Below are 20,013 nucleotides of genomic sequence, written 5' to 3'. Positions count from 1 at the left end.
TGTCTTATCTCTGAACTCCCTACCTCTGGCAAACTGGCACCTATCCTTACTGTGCTTATAGACATTTTTATTCTCCTGCTTTTAGCAAGATTTTTTAGTGCTTTATGGCTGACTGCAGGTGTTTTATGGCTTTACATTTTGGCAAATTTCATATGCCTACAATTTTTGATTGAGAGGTGGAATACAAATATTTTAATAAATAAATGTCAATGTCACATTGAACCTGAGGGCTGCAGAAAGAATAGATTCTTTCTAGAACAGAGAGTTCTATTTTCAAATCTCTGTTCAGCCTTTAGGCAAGTCATTGTCTCTTACCTTAAGGTTGACTCACAGGGTTGTTGTGAAGATAAGATGGGATGACTTTCATAGCTCCTTGACCAGAGCTCCTTGGAGGAAGGGTGAAATATAAATATGAATTTGAAGTGGCTGACACAGTTGTGTTTTGGGAGGAATACTGTGAAATGAATACTGAGCTTTCAAATTTAAATTAACCACATACCAATTTAACTATACTTAAAGAACATAAAAAGAGCCCTACTGCATCAGGCCAAGGACCCATCCAGTCAATCCTCCAGTATCTCACAGTGGCCTACCAGCTGCAATGTAGCCAATGGTGTGGGGAAAAAACTGACCAGCTAGGAGACAGTTACACACACACACAACTCCCATCAAAGAATGCCTTTAATTCTTCTTGCTTTATGCATTTCTTTGACTAAAGTAAGTATGCTGACTTTACTTATTTCAGTAACACACAGAACATAATTGGTGCTTACTGTTACTTATGTGGAGTAATATAACATTTTTTTCCTTGTCTTTCCAACGTCTATGTTTGGTGCACCCTAATATAGTCATGTTAGGTTTGGAGTTGTGAAGAACAATCATCCACATCTCATTAATCACACACAAATCCATGTTGCTGAAGAGTACGTAACACCACATTAAATCCATCTGTGGCTGGTCCTGCATTGCTTTTAGTGAAGTCTATTTAAATACAGAATGTTCCAGGCTTACAGATGTTGGAATTGCAAGTATCTGACTGACTTGCAAACGGGCTTGGTTGAGGCTTTAAAGCAGAGGCAGTTGGGAAGACATCAAAACAAACAAAGCTACTTGGCAGCAACCCAAGAAGCTCAATAACTTTGAGAACAGTGACCCCTTGCTGCGGCATAGGGAAAAACAGCAGCTCTTGAAAAATCAGGGGATTCCTGGCAGCGAGGACAAAGAAGTCAGCATGACCAAGGCTGATCAGTAACAAGGACAGCTGAGATTGTGAGCTGCAGGGAGCACTAATAGGAGAAAAAAGTACACCCTGAATGGAGGTGACTCCAACAGAACAACCACCAACCAACCAACCACTTTTTACCTCTACCAAATAGTAGAGGGCGGAGGATTAAAGCGGAGTTTGACCACCTGCACTTTTTAAAAGCGAATACAGAAAATTTTTTCTATATCTTGTAATTCAGTCATGATTAATGTGACTAAAAATTAAGATACATTGTTATAACAGCACCCTTTTGTGTTGTAACTGCTTTGGCTCAGTTGATATCCAGGAGGCTTTTGCCCACAGGTAAGTCTTTGGAATTACATTGGCTCCTCAAGTCACAGGTGGCTGCACTTGGTGGCTTCTACAGTGCTACTTTCACATAGATGTTTTCAGTTAAGTACAGACCCCTGGAACCCAACTTGTATTTAAGTAGGGGGCTTAGTGTAAATCTTTAGTGACTGCAATGTATGCTCACCATAAGAAAGAAAGACCAGATAAAGTGTGTGTTTCATATACATATTTATATATATTTCATGTACAAAGTTACATTCTGAACCCCCAAGGATTCAATAATAAATACTGAAATAACTTCACTGCTATATGAGCTTTCTGGCTCACAGAAAAGAAGCCTCAAGTTTTAAACAGACAGCAAGTGTAACGCTGCAGTATCCATCCAAGGTTATAGAGGCAAGTAAAATTCAGCGTAAAGTGTCTAGACAACATACTCCAAAAATTAAAGACCATAAAATGTTTTAAAACATGTTTAAAAGATTGAGAAATGTGCAGCAATGAAATTGTTAGAGGGAAGGAAAAATATTTAGTGTATAGAACAATATTTTGAGGTGCAACAGAGGTTGTTACAATATGGCATAACCCTGTTAGGAAAATATAGTTAGCATCCACAAATAAGTGTTTTTCACTCTGTGTCATGTTTATAAATGTAGGGTCTTTACAAGATCCTATATGCACAGGGTCAATCGCAAGAATGCCAAGTCAGTTTCAATCCTTTGGTAACTTTCATAATACTCACATGGAAATAAATATTCAGTTACACATTATCTTCAAGACACTGTGTTCTTTAGAACAGTTAGCATATTAGAAGATTATAAAACATTTCTTAGTTACTAAGGCAGCCTATGATAAAGTGTCTACAATCTGCCAGCTCTAACTGATCCAACGCAGGAAGACCTTACAAGAAATGAACATTATGGCAGGATATATAAATTTCAATTTTACCTTTTACCATGCAAGACACATTTACCCAGACAAATAATGTGCTGCATATTTTTGTGCTCGAAATGTTCTCTTGAACAATTAACAACACTGTCAACTATCAAGAGATTCATTCCTACTCCTGATTTTAGACCTATGAGTATGTGATACACAAGACATTCTCAAGACAGGTTTTGAGGCAATCTGATGCATGAGATTTAGCAAGTTTTATTATCTACCCTTAAAAGTGCTTTGGAACAGGGAGTGTATAAGTCTCAGTGAATGGTGATGACACCCACCTTCTAAACCTATTATTCCTTAGGGAAAGGGGATACATTTAAAAAAAGAACAAGGGAAGTAGAAATGTGTGCCGATCCCTCACTTGCACTGATAATAGTGCTAAAGCCTCTGCCATGAATAGCAGTTGAGCCAAAGAGAACAGAATGGCACAGTTTACCCAATACATCTGGCAAGCCATTAACATGCTGCCCCAATGCATCTGTTGTCTGACAGCAGTGAAGCACTTCAGAGAAATAGCTGATCCATAATTTTAAATGAAAGCACTACATAAGAAAAGAGCATAATTTCTTGTATCTGTTTCCAAGAATGTGTCCCACTGTCTCATGAAAGATCTGGAGAAGACTTTTCAAAAAGCCATACCTATCAATATAAGGAGCCAACAAAGACACAAAAGGGGCTCACCACTGTGAAAAGTGGTGAGCGTTTCAGGCAGGCACCCAAATATTACAAGGGGTATGTACAACTCAGAGTGCCGTCAGGGCAGTGTGGAATTCTTAAACACCCTGCCAACAATCCAGCATGCTGTGTTAGGCACATGCAGTGAAGCTGTTGACTCTACAAACGGATTTTGAACTTCCTCTATGGTTGGCAGTGTGCTTGAAATTGGAACACAACATGAGTTGAGGTGGTGGACATATAAAAACAAAACTGCCACGTGCTCCTTTGGATCTTTCATGGCATTTTGAAAATCGGGGGGAGGGGGTTTCTCCTTAATTTTTTAAGTAGTTCAGCCAAGTTGAAAATATGTTGAGAGTAAATGGTGGTCAATTGTCAATTTTGGCATATCGGAGGAAAAAATTCTAAGTTATTAGACATTCAGTAATTTTTTTGCCACACATTTCATGGGCTAAATACATACCTACCAACTGTGTACAAAATATGCTGCTTAAAAAGTATTTATACATATAAATCTATAATGAATAGACCTGAATGGAGTTTTATTAACTTTTATCAGATAAGACGCACATTTTTTAAAAAGCTGCCTAAATAAATATTTACACAATAGACCTCAGCTTAACATGTTTTTTTTAAAAAAACTTAATATGTATATATATATATATAAATACATGTTTCCTTGACAGATAACAAACTGCTCCTATTGCATAAAAATGTTTAGGCAGTTTTTCATGACTGTTTTGTTTTGACATCTGCGATTTCAAACTCTTCCATTCTGTCACTTAAATGTCATCTGCTCCCATCTAATGGGAATAGCCCCCGTCTCTTGGTGGGTTAATATTTTAATTCATACTTTCCAAGAAATGAAATGATGCTAGGGAATTGTTTCAGCATTTAAGAAATTAAAAACGTAGCATTCAACTTAGTTTTGCCATCAATTGGGTAATCTGTAGCAAAGAACACACAATTCAAACTTTAACACACATAATACAGAATGGGTTGTATGTAGTTATTTCTTGGCTTCTAAGTGGGGGGAAGCAAGGGGCAGAGCAATGACCCCCTATCCTGTCCTCATATAATTGCATTATCCCATTAAAATCCGTGGTTACACCAGTGCAGGTGATCCGCAACTCTCCTACTTAATTCAGGTACAAAAGAAAAATACCATATACAATTTCACTAGTTAAAAGGGTTACAAAAAATAATGCATTTTTAAAGCCTAATTAGGGCTGATTTTTCCCCTCACTGTCACTTGAGCAAATAGAGCTCTTGGCTGGCTCTTTCTCTGATTGAGTCCTTTTATACATAGTGCCATGAATTTGACCAGTTAGGGTTCAAGATGAAAGGTGTGCAAAATATATCTGCCACTCAAGGAGCATACAAGAAGTGTGAAAATCACCCTGCCTAAGAATGTCCTTTGAAATTGATCAAGATGCTTCCAAGTAATCTTAAGTAGGAAAGGATTCTTCCCACAAAATATCACAATTCTCATTATTAGGGGGAACACCTCTTCCCATCTTCAGTGCTATTAACAATTAAACTTCAGTTATTGTCAGTGTCTACACCATCTAAGACACCAAATACACCAGGATAACATGCCTTGAAGGATTTAGAAATGAAAAGTCAAGACTTAAAACTGGTCTTAGCCCTCACTGAATGCAAAATGCAAATTCAGGATAGGTCATCTGATATTTTTTGAAATACTACACTGGAAATAACTTTGCTGTTTTACTCACATGTTGTGCAGATTAATTCAAGATGTTCCAACATTTAAACAAAGTATGGTAGAAAAGGATGCTGTCAAAGGAAGTTAACTCTATTACAATTTGCAGTGGTACATACAGTAAGCTGCATTTGGGAGACTAAATACAGCATGTGACTGTCTGAGAAAACAGATTTGTTTTGCTACATAACACTGATGCAGTAAAACAGCACAAGCTAGTTCCTGTATCTTTAAGGTCTGCAAGGTTTGTGATATAAAGTTGAATTGCAAAGAAATGCTCAAACTATATGTAGTGAAATGGGTTTCGCAAAAATAAAGACAAAAACTAAAGACATGCAAAAGCTTTTGCAGTCTCAAGCTGCTTTCGGGCGCAGGGGGATGACGACTATTCACCGCCACACATAACTTGCCACACTATCAGGTGGCTCCTCTCAGCTTTGGCTACAGAAGTCTCAAGTTGTAGTGCTTCTCCAAGAAGTTCTGATTCACCAACTTCATCACCTGGAAAACAGAATAGTTTTGGGTAAGTAAGAGAGAAAGTCAGCAACGTCCTATTACAAATTTGAAACCAAGGGAACAGAGTAATCACTGGGCTTCCGTATTCACTGCAGGCATATAATTAATAAGACATTCTGAACTGAAGGCTATATAAGCACTTTAGAACACAATGCCTTCTGCTGTCCCTCTTTTCCCTCAGCAGTACCATTAAACAAAGCAGCCAGGAGAGTTCTCCAAAAGCAACAGAAGTCTGCCTCTAGCTCTGGTGGCTTCCTGTTGCAGTCTCTTGGTGCAGTATATATATATATATATATATATATATATATATATATATATATATATATATATATATATATATATAGGCAACCTTCAGTCTCGAAAGACTATGGTATCGTGCTCTGAAAGGTGGTTCTGGCACAGCGTCTAGTGTGGCTGAAAAGGCCAATCCGGGAGTGACAATCCCTTCCACAGCGGGAGCAAGTGCAGTCTGTCCCTGGTCTGTCTCCCTGGCTATGGGCCTTCCTTCTTTGCCTCTTAGCCTCAGACTGTTGGCAAAGTGTCTCTTCAAACTGGGAAAGGCCATGCTGCACAGCCTTCCTCCAAGCGGGCCGCTCAGAGGCCAGGGTTTCCCACTTGTTGAGGTCCATCCCTAAGGCCTTCAGATCCCTCTTGCAGATGTCTTACTTGGTGCAGTAAACTGCAGCAAACTACTTTCAATTGCTTGGGATAGTTTAGCCCGGCTGAATGGTAACCAACATAAGTGGACTGTAGCCCACAAGTTTAGACTTAAATGAAATTAGTTTTTAAGGTGCCACAAGACTTTTGTTTTGTAAGCCAATAAGACTACTTAGGCATAGGAAGAGGGAATTTTAGGAGACCTTCCTCAAGGAATAGAGAAAGGAAAGGCTAACCGTTTCCTGCAGTATTTTACTGAATTATCCAAAGCTAATGAAGTTCATACCCATCCTGAAGTCTATGTAACCTTCTCCTCCACTTAGAACCAGCATGGATTTCAAAGGAGCCTGGCTGTTGGATTCCTGGGCAGAAAGGGCAGTTCTATCACCTGAAAGATCTGGTCCTCCTCCTGTCTGGGGACAAATAACTTGACCTAGATATTAGATAAAGAATCAATGGCTTTACATTTTTTGTAGCAGTTTGAGAACACAGAAACCTCCCCCTAACAAGATGTTTGCAAAATGACAGGCATAATGGCACAGACATATTATATTTATGACCTTTATGAGAAGCAATCAAGCTTCTTATTGCATTATGACAGGCAGAAAAAATTAAGAGTCTTACTTTCTGCTTTATGGCTGGGGATGCTTGATTTTCTTAGCTAGGCATCATAAACATCCTTGCTAAATTAATGCCATTTCCAGTATGGAGTGAAATATAATGTACACCTCAAGAATGCACTACATTAGCGCCTATGGCATGGATGCTTCTTGTTTAACATTCTTGCTTAACTGAAGAACCAAACATGTAGGCAAAGAGCCTGCAAACTAGACGGTAACTAACAAGAAGCAGGATAATTTCTGCTTCCTGTTAATGTTCAGTTAGTCTCTTTGTAGCATGTAGGCTGGTTAACTGTATGTTCGGTTCTTCAGTTAAGCAAGAATATTACGCAAGAAGCACCTGTACTGCAAGCACTACTATAGTAAAACAAAGGTACAGTAATGGGCATGGGGGGCTGCTATTTATATAGGGCTCCCCCATATCTGCAGTTTCCGTATCAGTGGAAGGAGCCAGAACAGAACTCCCATTGACATGTTGGGTAGGGAGATGCCTATACTATACATCCCCTGCTATATGTATTCATTTTTGTGACTCAAGGTTGGTTTTGATTCAGCAACAGTTTGTGCTCCTCTCCTCAAGGGAAACTGCTTTCAGCCAACTGCTGAAGTGGAAGACAATGCTTTAAAAAAAAAAACTTCAGATCAATCATGAAGAACTTTTCAAATGTTCCATATAACACTTGCAAAGTCTGCAGCAAAGTAGTAGTTTTTGGGAAGAGGTTGAGTTACAAAGCTTACCAGGTACTGCAACAAAGAATTTAACAGCATCCCGATGACCATGGAAACAAAGCTGTGCATGTGCCATGGAACAGTAAGGTATAAAGGTTCCAGGTGTCACTTTGTCACTGTTTTCATCCCCGTAAACACGTATTACGCTCCCTGGACGGTTGCCAGAACCTGCTGCTGCTTTGTTAGCTACAAAGAGAGAAAGAAAATAATTTCTACTTGAAATTGTTGGTTGCAAAAGTGATTGTTCATTGAGAAACCTCATGGTGTTTGCCATCTAGAAACTAAAGCCAATTCAGATAAATGACAGAGAAAGGGGCAACGGAATGCCAATTCAAGACAGAGCTGGAAAGGAATAAGACAGCATGCTTAGTTATTTCAAGTACCCCAAGGGGGAAAATGGAGTCGCTTGCTAGTCTAGCATAACTGTCCATGTAAAGAAAAGGAAAACAGGTCTAAACTCAAACAGCTTTTTTTCAAACTGAAAACACAAACCAAGCATATCAAAGAAATACACGTTCAAAATCTAATGAGTTTATATATGAATTTAAGTAGTATTCCATGGTAATCCCTGTCTCTCTTGGGCACATATATGTGCATTGTGCGCACCCACCCCTACACTGCTGTGGCACCCAAAGGCCAATATATTTATTGTGACATAGCTTACAATGGACAAGTGTTCAAGCTACAAAAACTAAAGCCACAATAAACCTAGTTAGCCTATAAAATGCTACAATCCTATTTTTTAAAGAAACACTTGCTTAGCAACTACGATTCCTAAATCTCTTAAAGTCAAGGAGGGAAAATCAAAATGGCCTGTTGTGGGTTCCAAGGAGCCATATTTCATGTGGTTTGTTCCTTTCCACAATATTCTTAAAACCGATAGATCAGCATATTACTTCCTGCAACTGTGTATGCTAGACACACAAAACCATCTCCATTTTGAACAGTGTCAGAAGAGGAAAAAAAAATGATTTTGAAACAAGAGACAAATGATGTGGATTAATGAGAGTTAAAGTTATGGCATCACAAATGGAACTGGGAGAAAAACAAGACGCCAGCATGAAAAGTTCAGCTGCAACGAAAGATGAAAGCACTAAACTGCTGGAGCAGGATTGGTGGTCATTTAGCGAACGTAAAATGCTGCAATGCAGGTAACTGCAAGTGGAAAAACGGTTTAGGAACATACAAAAGGGTTGGGGTAAATTTTAAAGAAGTGGGAAACAGCCTCAAAGTGGCTATTAGAGAAGCTTGAGGTTACAGATCTTTTTGGTTTGGGATCAGCACTTACCCCTCAGCCCCAGTAAACGTCCCTGGTGGAGAACTACAGCTAAAGTAAGAAAGGAGGAAAGGGGAAAATGGATAGGTGTGACAGCAGAGGAGAAGGATTAATGAGAACCCACTACTTTTGCTCTAGTATTTGATAAGAAAGAGTTGCATATATTTGCTCCTAACTACACAAGATACAATCAAAATAAATATAATGAACTGTGCGGCCAAAGCAAGTAGTAACAATACAGTTGGTCACCGCTTTACGATGGGCTCACAATGCAATCAATCACTTAATAGACTCTCCTGACAAAACAGGCTCACTATATGGATAGGCTATTTGATGAGCTTACGACCGCCTCCAACAGAACTTTGTGAGTGACAGATAAGCCAATCGGCAACTGCAAGCTTTTGGCAGCATCTTGGCCAACAGCAGGGTGTTTAACATTGTGGTTCTTCAGGTTGGAGGGAAGCAGATGATTCAAAGGCAAGACTTTGAAGGAGTGTTTCAGCTTTTGTTAACATCTGGCTATGTATACTGAAGGGAGGTTTCTGTGTGTATTGAGGGAAGGATTTAGCTGAAGTGAAAACCTGGAAGCCTTTGAAGTAATGTCTAAGCTGGGTAGGAGAAATTTTTTAAAGTAACAATGGCCCCTAATGAGCACAGTAGGCACCTTCTAAATCACATTTCTGAGAGGTAAAGCTTAGAAGTTGAGGTCTTGGAACAAATTACCAAAAAACAGTGTTGCTATTGGATTAACATTACAATATTTGCACAATACAATGATGTCTCCAGAATGGACTGTCATCATAAAGTGAGGGTCCACTGTCCTGTAATATATCAGCAGACTATGCTTCCCCTCTCTCTCTCTTCTTAAAAAGGGACACTACAAAATTTGGCAGGAATAAAGCTGCAAGGACAATGTTTAAATCATTTTTTTCTTAAGGGAAAACATTCTCCCCCCCTACACACTGAGTAGTGCTTCTTAAATATTAGCTTGTATGGTACTGAATAGGACCAAAACATCCAGTTTCTTTGAGGCTGCACACAGACACACAACAGCAGTGGATGGTGCGTTGGGTAACTGAATGGCTATCGCCCAGAGCCAACACCAAGCTCTACTACTCCACTCTTCTGTCCATTCTTACCTAAACCTCCTATGCAGTTCCACAGTGCTATTAATGCTTTCTACAAGGGAATGCAAACACTGCTCCTTCATGATTACTATCTACTGTGGCGAGGGGGGGAGAAGTGACACCTGTCCATCTTGGCACAAATTGCAAATTCTATCAATTTCTGCAGTCTCCTTGAAGTACGTGCAAATATCCAAAAAATCTTCTACCAAAAATTTTCATCCAAAAACTATTTTTATGTGCTTTGAAGAATCATTCCAGCCCTCCCTCTTAGGTAATCTGACAGGGCTCTGCTACAGGTGCCACCTTTGTCCCAAGTTAGAGGGATGGTGGCATGAGGTTCAGCCTTCTCTGTAGCTGTGCCACAGTTATGGAATTCCCTATGGAGGGAACAACTACTCCCTCCCTCATGGCTTTTCAGACTCAAAACATTTCTGCTTTGGGTGATGGGTCGCCGTCTGCCCTCTGTAATAGTGTTTTGGCTCTGCTGCCTATTTCTGGACCAAATAGTTCCCCTGGTTTTATTTTTATAAATGATTTTACTTATTGTTTCGATACACTGTACATTTTATTGAGGAACTTTGTAAGCCACCTTGGGTATTTGCCTTGGCATGGGAAAGGTGGTATATAAATTTTTCAAATAAAATAAATGAATAAAAGGAGGTTTGCCTAAAGGTGACTATAGTTAGCTTTCTGGAGTATTTTCACTATTAAAAAACCTGTAATGGTTTGAAGCATTTGTATTTACAGAATACACATATGCAATGCAAAATCAGACATTAATGGATGATCAATGCAATGGCACAGCATGAACAACAATGCATGTGGTTCAAAGTAATTTAAAACACAAAAATTCATCATTAGCAAGTTAGTATCTTTCAGGAGTTTACTATCAAACCACATCCCACAACAGTCTATCCATCATAATGCAAATATTGCAACAGATTAAAAAAAAGTAATTTGTCATCTCAGTCAAGAAATTTGTAGATGTTTAATATAATTAAACCCACCAACATGCAAATATGGAGGTCCCAAGCAGAGTTTGGGGCTAAAGTGCACAGCTTATTACGGAAACTTGGTTGAGAAAGTACTGTGGTGTGCTGAATACTGAACTGTTCATAGTTCAGTATTTAACACACCATAGTACTTTCTCAACCAAGTTTCCGCAATAACCTGTGCACTTTAGCCCAGTGGCTCCCAAACTGGTGGGTCACAACCCACCAACCAGGGAAGCACTGGCTTACATCCCTTTAAGGATGTAAGGGCAGAGAGGCAGCAACATGATCCCCAGGATTGCACTGCTGCTGGGGAGGGGTTTTTTCACTTACCTCCAGCCAGTGCTGGAGTTCTAGGAGGTCTGGAGGGGGTCTAGGGAGCCCCCAGCAGGGCTCTATAAGTCTCAAATAGGAAAAAACAGGCAGTTTTCGCAATGAAACCAGAAGTGGGGGAGCTCCCCAGACCTCCCCCTCCAAGACAACTTGGGATTCCATCACAGGCTGGAGGTAAGTGGAAAAACCCCCTCCCCAGCAGCAACATAATCCTGGGGATCACAAACAAAAACCTATGTGGTTCCATCCTCCTAAGTAGGACTTTGGAAACCATTGCTTTAGGCAATTCAAAAAAAACGCACAGAATTAAATTGAACATCACACTTGTATGCTAGGATCAGAAACCTGTCCACTTGTTTTCAAGCCAAGTGTTGGGATTATGATAACAACAGATTAGAAAATGGTCACCTTCAGGATCTAATAGCAACTGCAGGGCAGGGTCCAGGTCTAAGTGGGGGGGGGGAGAGAAGGAGAGAAGCAGTAGTATGGTGGAGACTTTGGAAGAGGCAGAAGTGATGGGTGGGCTTGTGGGGAAGAAGCTGAGGTGGCAAAGTGGTTGTTGAGAAAGGACAACATTACAAAATGTGGTGTGGCTTCTGGATGGGAATGGGAAACAGCCACAACATATTGTGGCTCATGCCGTTGAGAACTCTGGCAATGTTGGGACATATCTGGCACTGACATCTGGATTTGTACATGAATTGCTTCAGCTTGTCAAGCAGGTTTTAAATATACCATTCAGGACTGATTGCATATATTTGTACATTTATATATTTTACAATATATATTTATATTGTGCTAAGAACCGATTGTTCTGAGCACAATATAAATATATTGCTTAAAGCACATTAATACATGAAAAAATTAACGTTCAGAACTTTGATACAGTGGTGGTCTTTGTACTGGGTCCTGGCTTGCACAACAAATGATGTCCTTACACATTCATTCTGAAAAATGTCATGATACCTAGCTACCTCACTGCAAAGTTAAGTAGCTCTGTACAATACACATTTGTGACTACTAAATGAACCACACTACTAACCACGTGTAGGATTCTATAAGATCATAAAGGATAGTTGAACAATTTACTTTCCAAACTTTTAAAGCAAATTTGCCCTAGATTGGAGTTTTATAACTTGAGACTAAAGCTGCAATCCTATGTATGCTTATCTGGGAGTAAAGTTCACTGAACTTCAAAGCAGTCATTTCCCAAGAAAACAGCACAGGATCCTATTACTTGTGCCTGAATCTCCGGTTTAAAAAGTTCACACGCTCTCCCAAGGTTCTATATCTGCTTGAATTGTTGCATCTACAAGACTGCCATCTGTTTAATACAGAAGTTCTGTCTTAATGTGTGGTGCTGTGGTGCCAGAAGAATCATAAAAGAGTTTCTGTAAGGACTCCAGATGTCATACAGATTGACCATTTTCAAGTTTCACACTTGCTGGAGAACGCAAGACAACTGAGTTTCCTCCAAAGTTCACCCCTGGTACAAAGTCACTGACATTCTTCCTTAATCTGTTTGTTCCTCCTGTACTTACTTTCAGTTAGTGGTATGGAGATGATGACACCATTTCCTGTGCCTACCCACAACCGATTACAGGATACCATAAGAGCTGTGATTCTCACAAATGAAAATCCTAGTTTTCCAGTACCTGAAACATGTACAGTATTAATTAAAAATGGAAAGAATAGACACTTCTGTGCAAATTGTCATATCTTTAACTTTACTACAAAAAAAAAAGGAGCTGTAAGTTAATGAAAATGTGGAAACTTCTTTTAGGAGCATATCTTCTTATTCCAAAAGTTTATCAACTACCATTTTGAAAATGGGGATATCCTCAAGTCCCAAAATGAGAGTCTGAAATCTTAAAATTGTGTCTGGGGGTATGAGGGAGCACCAAGTCTCTTAAAACCCCCAGGTCTAGCAAGTATCTTTCTGAAGAAAATAGCAGAAGCTCCTTAGTGCACTGTGTAAACTTTTACACTTGACTTCATTAAAAGTGGTGTGCGAGTCCAGCAGTTTCTTCCATGACAACATTTGTCACTGCATATCTTAGAATAACAAGCATGCTAGGATCTTCTGAAGATTTTTTTCCCCATTTCTTTGATCTCTGAATGAGAAATCTCTCATTTCAAAAGGCAAAGTAAGGTTCTGTTCTCTTTTTGTGTAGACCAGGGGCATCAAACAGAAGACCTGCAAGTCAAATACAAACTGCAGAAGCATTTTATCTGGCTTGCATGATTGCTGGACTCTCCAGCACCGCCATCAGCCATTCTCAGCTGCTGAGCGGTGAAAAGATGCCTCAGCGGAAACAGAGCTGCTGAAAGGGAGGTGCTCGGAGAGTCAAATTATCATGCAGGATGTCCTTTCAGTAGCACCACGTTTACCAAGGTATCACTGCTGAAAGGGTGCCCTCATGATAATTGAGCTCTCCCGGTGCCATGCTTTAATCTTGCTGAATCTGCCGAAGTGCTGGGGGAGAGAGAGAGAGAGAGAGAGACAGGAGACCTCAGAAGGCAAGGAACGGTTCAGGAAGAATGGGCAAACTAAGGGTCCAATCCTAAGCTTCGCATGCTGGCTCTACACTGGCAAGCACTGTTGCAAACATGCCATAAGTCGTGTTTGGGAGCCCTAGTACCTGCACTTTGCTAGTGCTAGCCCAACACTGGCTGACGCTGGGCTAGTGCTGGTGGAGAGCTGGAGCTCTGCCACTTGACAGTCATGCGGACCACCAAGTAGCGGAGAAGTAGGTGGGGCGTGGGGGGAGGAAGAGTTCTGGGGTGGGGGAGGTGGAGGGAGGGTAGGGAGGAGGCGTTCCGGGGGGAGGAAGCAGGGCTGGAGAGACATGGGACCAGTGGAACTTTGCTCCAGCTGACCCAGAGCCTCCGTGTCGGGCTCACCGCCCAACACAAAGGCTCTTCATTCTACGCCGAACTTCTGGTCGACGTAGAATCAAGTAGCCCCATTGTGGGGCTACACGCTTTACCCGGAGGAAGAGGATGAAAGTGCCCTTCTCCCAAGGAGGAGGCAGTGGCTGCCTGAAGAGTGCTGCAGCGATTTTCAGCACCGCTGCAGCCCTGCAGGCTGGGCAGCTCAGGATTAGGCTGTAGGAAGGGGGAGAAAGGAGATGCTGCCGAGGCACTGGGAGAGCCCAATTATCATGACAGCTGCCCATTCAGCAGCGCTGCTTCTACGAACGAGTCACTGTGCAGAGCACCTCTCAACTGCTGATCTGCAAAGTGAAGCAGAAGCGGTGCTGCTGAAAGGGCAGCCTACATGATAGCTGGGCTGTCCCAAATCTTGAAAAATATGATCAAGATCTGCGTATTTTATCTTGTCATTTGCAGCTAATGAATTACTAGGCAAAAACAAAGTGCTTATTTCTGGTCATCTCCTGTTTAATGATGTCACTTCCTGCTTAATGGTGATACTTCCAGACCTCAGCAAGCACCATGAATGCTATTTGGCCCATTGTATGAAACAAGTTTGACATTCCTGGTGTAGACTAACAGATTAACTACCTTCCTTCTGTCTGTCTGTGTCTCTGACAATGTCTTTGATAGGTTCTGCTCCCTTCCTTTCCCTTTATTTAGCTTTTTCCAGGCCACTGAAAACTGTGTTCCATATTAGACATGATGCTGGCCTTTGCTAGGCTCAAAAAAAGGCTAGTAAATTTACTAGTAGTAGTAGTTTTACTAGGATAGTAATTGGCAGCTCGTTTTTTTGGTAGTGGAGAGAGATTACCCTGAGGCAAAAGCCCTGTGAGATCTCCCTGATGCTTTAGAAAGCACATGCCTGAGCCAGCTACCTCCCCTCCCAGGGTGCCTGAGAGGTAGGCAGCAGATGGACACAAGCCCATGCTGCCACCTGCAGTTGCCCAGTTCTTGGTAAGATTTCCTCCCTTGACATCATTAATGGTGCCCAGCCAGGAAAGCTAACCAGGCAGTGGATGGGCAACAGTCCTTTTTAACAGCTGCTGCTACTGCACTCACAAGTAGAAGAATGGACTTTTGGTTGTCACTGCAGAGGCCTGCTCCTTACCACCTACTCATAAACTATCCAGACTATCCATGGGGCCTGCCTGACTTACTGGGCAATGGGGGGGGGCAGCTGCAGGACCACACTATCCTATTTCTTCCCTCAGTGTCATTTTTCAATCCCAGACGGCCTGGCCCCCAATGCTGTATTGAGAGCCGGACATTTTGCATTTGTCAAACCGTACTGTGGAAAGAAGAGGATGGTCTACTGCCTCCTCGCAAGCCAACTAGGGACCAAGGACCCAAAGGGGGGCTTAGCAGGAGGAAGTGGGAAGTAGGCAGCAGCAGTGGATTGTCTTCTTTTCCAGGCATTGCTTAACAATCCCCAAACAGAAGCACCAGAGAACAGGACATTCAGGAATTGCAAAATGGTACTGGACGATGACAGTTTTCAGCTGCTCCCCCATAATTACCTGATAAGCAATCTCATGAGTTCTGGCTTACTGGGTGGTGATGAGCAGCAATGGGCCCTCATATGCATCAGGTTAAGCATGGGTATGGGCCCTTATGTGGGCATGGACCCCACCAAGGCAGCCACCCACAATGATTGTTAGAACTCCTATGAGACTCAAACAAATGATTATATGCAGTCATTTAAAGGGTTGTTTAAAAAATAAAAACACAAAATACAACTATTTGTCCATGTAATTATTCTCATCAGTATAAGAAAACAACTTGTCTGATTTAAGACCAATTACTTACCTAACATTTTGCTTACATAGGGCTCAATGTCAACATCTTGTAGGTGCTGGTACGTGTGTGCATGGTAAAGGCGAAGAGTGGAATCTAAACGGATGGACACCCACACTCCGTCTCCCACCCAGGCCAGCTGTCTCACTTGGCTTTCCTTCCTTGGGTGTGCATCAAATGATTTCTGAGACAGATTACAGCTTGATTACGATTTCAAAACAAAAGGCTTTCCCCACCATAGTGCATAATTTAGAAAACTATTTCTACATAGCTTCTTCCACTCAAGAATACCACAGTAAAACTAATTTAAATAGCTGTGTCTATTGAAGTGAGAGAGAAGAGAATAAAAAAAAAATAATCATTTTACTAACCTGCAAATTTTGTTCCTACAGACAACATAGCTACTGAATTTAAATCTACTGTTAAAACAGTCAGGTATTTTCTAGAGTTCCTGTCTAACTTCTAGTTATGCTCCTGGCCTCCCACAGAAAATCATCTCTGTATGGCATAAGTTATTTCTCACTAAAAATCTCTTCTTCTAAACCAGTTCTCAGCCAAGACTCGCTTGACTGACCAACTGGATCTAGAGCCTTGCAAGTGGTAGACATAACTGCACTGCAGTGAGAGCTCTAGGGCTTAGCAATTCTTCAAAGCAGCAGACTGGTCAAAGGAGCCCAGAGTCTTCTGCCTCCAGTACCCTTTGAGATTACTAGACCTACCTACATATTCTCCTTAGAGCCAAAAAAAGCCAATATTGCCTCTCTACACATTCTAGGTTTTCTGATTGCCCTGCTTATCCAGACAGACCAGGAGTTTTTCAACTTGTTCAAGTAAATCAGTGTTCCAATGCAAAAATGTACGTGCTTGAATATTTGAGGGATTAACTAACAGCACAATCCAAAAACGTGCTGTGAGGTGACGCAGCTGTCCCAGTGCCAGCTCCATGTGTTGCAAACATGCTGTAAGGCATGCTTGCCCCTAACTTGGAGCTGGTGGGGCCGGTACAGGTCTGCACAGGTTCAGCAGCACTGGATCTGACCCTTGCGCTGCCTGGCGCAAGTAAGTATGCACCAGGCAGCGTGCGGACTAGGAGAGGGTGGCAGGACAGTGGAATGGAGGCAGGGAGCAGGCTTTTTGGGTGGGGGGAGGGCAGAACAGGAGGTGGATCGGGCCTGGGAGGGGGGTGGCAGCAGCAGTGCACTCTGTATACTAACCACCCAGCTCTGGCCCAAGCTGCCCTATACAAACTTCCCGGATTTGCACCAGCTGTATAGCTGGCGCAGACTGGGACTTTACTTGGGGTAAGAGGAAATATAACCCCTTACTTCGAGCTGACCTCCAGCCAGCTCCTCAGCTGCTCTGGAACCAGCACATGCCATGTGGTCTGGTTGCACCAGTCAGAATTGGGCTGCCCAAATATTTGTTCACAAAGTTACAAAGAAGTAGCTGGCACTATCTTCCCTGGGTTTGAGTTTAAACAAGGGTAGAGAAAACAAAAGTATGTTATAAAACCTAGCCTGATTAAGTTTTTGCTTCAACTTACCTCTATTTTCATGGCTTTTGGCTGAACCACATAGATTTTATTTCTGTAACCACACCAGACTTTATCATGTACTACAGTCATACACCGAATGGAATGGTGAGGTCGGCCCAGATCTAAAAGGTGATAGTTTGTCAAATCCCACTGTCCATCTTTTAAACACAAAAACAAAGAAAGGAAAATGACCACAATGAAAAGAAGAAAGGAACTGAGATATCAGAAAAACTTTGACACAAACTAACTCTTGCAAACATGGACAACTTAATTATATACAAACACATTTCTGTTTTAATACACTGAGGCTGTAGTCCTATACACACATACCTGAAAATAATCCCCACTGACTATAGAGGCACTTACTCCTGTGCAAACATACATAGGATTGGGCTGTTAAGATTCATTTTGCTTATTTTCTATCAGTCATTGATAGATCAATCTCCATAATCTTGCATTCAAGGAATATTCTTTTTAGCATGCAGTGTGCTGGATATTGAACTGCACGAATAGGCAAAACAAACACAAACTAGCAACACAGAGCATTAAACAGCTGGACAAGGAACTGATTTGCAAAGCAGTATTCTGAGTATATTAAAAAAAACACCTGAAGGAGTTAATTTCACATTCAGCAGGCTCTATGGAGCAGTAGCCTAAAGAGTGGGCTCCCCACTGGCTGCAACATCCTGGGTTGAGCCTTCAGTGGTCTATCACCTGTGTACATGACAGGCATGGTCAGCGCAAAATGAAGCAGACATTAGGACATCTGGTGGAAAAGCATCAGATTTGGGCAAAAGTCACATTGATCAGCTCCCCACCTGCTAAATGCTGAGCAAGATTGGAGCACTTTGCCAACCCCTCCCCTCACTCCATACTTGCACAGCATTTAAATTTTAAAGGGACACATTTTGTTTATTAATAATAATAATAATAATAATAATAATAACAACAGGTATTTATATACCGCCTTTCTTGGTCTTTATTCAAGACTTTATTCAAGGCGGTTTACATAGGCAGGCTTTTATTTAAATCCCTTATTAAATAGGGATTTTTACAATTTTGAAAGAAGGTTCTTTCTTTCAAGAACCCCTACATTCAGGTGTTTCATTCCGATCTGGCTTCACATCCTGGCCTCCATCCTCCCACGCTCAGAGCAGATGGAATAGCTCGGCTTCAGCTTGTCAGCTGCTTCAAGGTCACACGGTGCCTGTGGCCTCGAACTGGAGACCTTGTGGATGTTATCTTCAGGCAGACGGAGGCTCTACCCTCTAGACCAGACCTCCTGCCCAGTTTAAACTCCATGCAAGGACAGACTGCAGCATGAAGAGCCTTTTTTCTGTCCTCCTTCCAGCAGTGCTGGAAGAAAAGGGGAGGCGTGACTGTCACACTCTCCTGGCGTACCTACGAAGCAACAAGTAGACTGGAGCAGGCAATTTGGATCCTGAATCCCTTTAGTTTGCTTACAAGGAGAGAAATCTGTAGCTTGCCTAGCCTACGGCACTTCTGTTTGATATGGGCAGATGTGGTACAGGCTGGAATCCAGATTTCTCAAACAGAAGCAGTGTGCACCAGGAAGGCTGCAGATCATGCAACTGGTAAATAAAGGGCAAGTGCATGCATGCACCTTGTCCCATACCCGTGGGGTGAGCATGCATGTGCGCACAGAATTTAGGTGGTGTGGGGCATACTGCCTCAGGTGCTGGGAGTACTTGGGCCAGCCTTGATGACAGGCAGCAACAAAAGTAGCACCAGCCTGTTCAAAAGACTGAAGGTATGATAGCCGTGTATAGGGTTCAGGCATTTTAAAAGCAGAAAAAAAAGAGGAACAAGTGTGAATGATTGTTACCTGCATCTAAAAACAGAGTATGGAAATAAACAATCTTTGCTTGGAGGCAGAACTAAGAACTTAATGTTGACAAAATATAGTATCTCAATTATTAGAGATTTCATTGAACAATTTTTCTCAATTGCCTTCCTAACTGAAAACAAACAAGACCTGCAACAAATGTTTCACAAGTGGATTAGATACGTAAATGTGAGATAGTCCTAGTGTCCAAAATGGAATCCTTACCTACTCCTCTGTGAAATATTGCTAAAGTTCCATCAGCTAGTGCAACTAATACGATTCCTTTTACATGTCTAAAGAAGAGAAAGAGTGAAATGAACATTATGAGAGAACAGAAGGCACAGGAATAGACTGCTGACACACATCAAGCCCTCTCCACCCCAGTCTGGTACCATCTTCTGCTTTATTTAACAGCTGAAAAGTACTGTCAGAGCCCCGCAGTACAGGTCCTCTGACCAAGGTGCACATATAAGTGGCAGTGAGTTGAATTGTTACAATATTAGTATATTAAGCAATAGTTGCCACAGTTGGGCTGCAATCCTAGGCACACTTACCTGGGAGTAAGCTCTATTAAACTCAGTGAGATTTACTTCTGTGTGGATGTGCACAGGATTGCACTGTCAATTTCCCTTTTTGCCAAGCCCACGTGAGCCTGGATTCACAGTTCTATAATGTGTGATTTTTCCCTCCAACTTCCAAGCAACGTAGGTCATGTGATGTAACACAGCAAAATCCCAGAAGTTGAAAGTTTTTTTTT

The 20,013-nt window shown here is 41.5% G+C and overlaps 1 protein-coding gene across 2 annotated transcripts in view; it reads right to left on the bottom strand.

Annotated features, from left to right (window-relative positions):
* Window positions 1-1,766: 1,766 nt before the first annotated feature.
* Window positions 1,767-20,013, bottom strand: part of SPAG9 (sperm associated antigen 9) — a 109,112-nt gene continuing 90,865 nt past the window's right edge. For both annotated transcript variants that reach the window (XM_066613339.1, XM_066613340.1), the window contains 8 exons: window positions 19,482-19,549; window positions 17,420-17,568; window positions 15,889-16,060; window positions 12,687-12,800; window positions 8,706-8,744; window positions 7,427-7,603; window positions 6,355-6,501; window positions 1,767-5,396 (listed from right to left, as the gene is read on the bottom strand). In XM_066613339.1, coding sequence (XP_066469436.1) covers window positions 5,281-5,396; window positions 6,355-6,501; window positions 7,427-7,603; window positions 8,706-8,744; window positions 12,687-12,800; window positions 15,889-16,060; window positions 17,420-17,568; window positions 19,482-19,549 — 982 coding nt within the window. In that variant the 3' untranslated portion in view covers window positions 1,767-5,280. The remainder of the gene's footprint in view (window positions 5,397-6,354; window positions 6,502-7,426; window positions 7,604-8,705; window positions 8,745-12,686; window positions 12,801-15,888; window positions 16,061-17,419; window positions 17,569-19,481; window positions 19,550-20,013) is intronic.

Source organism: Tiliqua scincoides, chromosome 2 (assembly GCF_035046505.1).
Source record: "Tiliqua scincoides isolate rTilSci1 chromosome 2, rTilSci1.hap2, whole genome shotgun sequence".
Lineage (NCBI taxonomy): Eukaryota > Metazoa > Chordata > Lepidosauria > Squamata > Scincidae > Tiliqua > Tiliqua scincoides.
The sequence above is the reverse complement of the archived record's forward strand: the minus strand, read 5'-3'. Positions and strand labels throughout refer to the sequence as shown.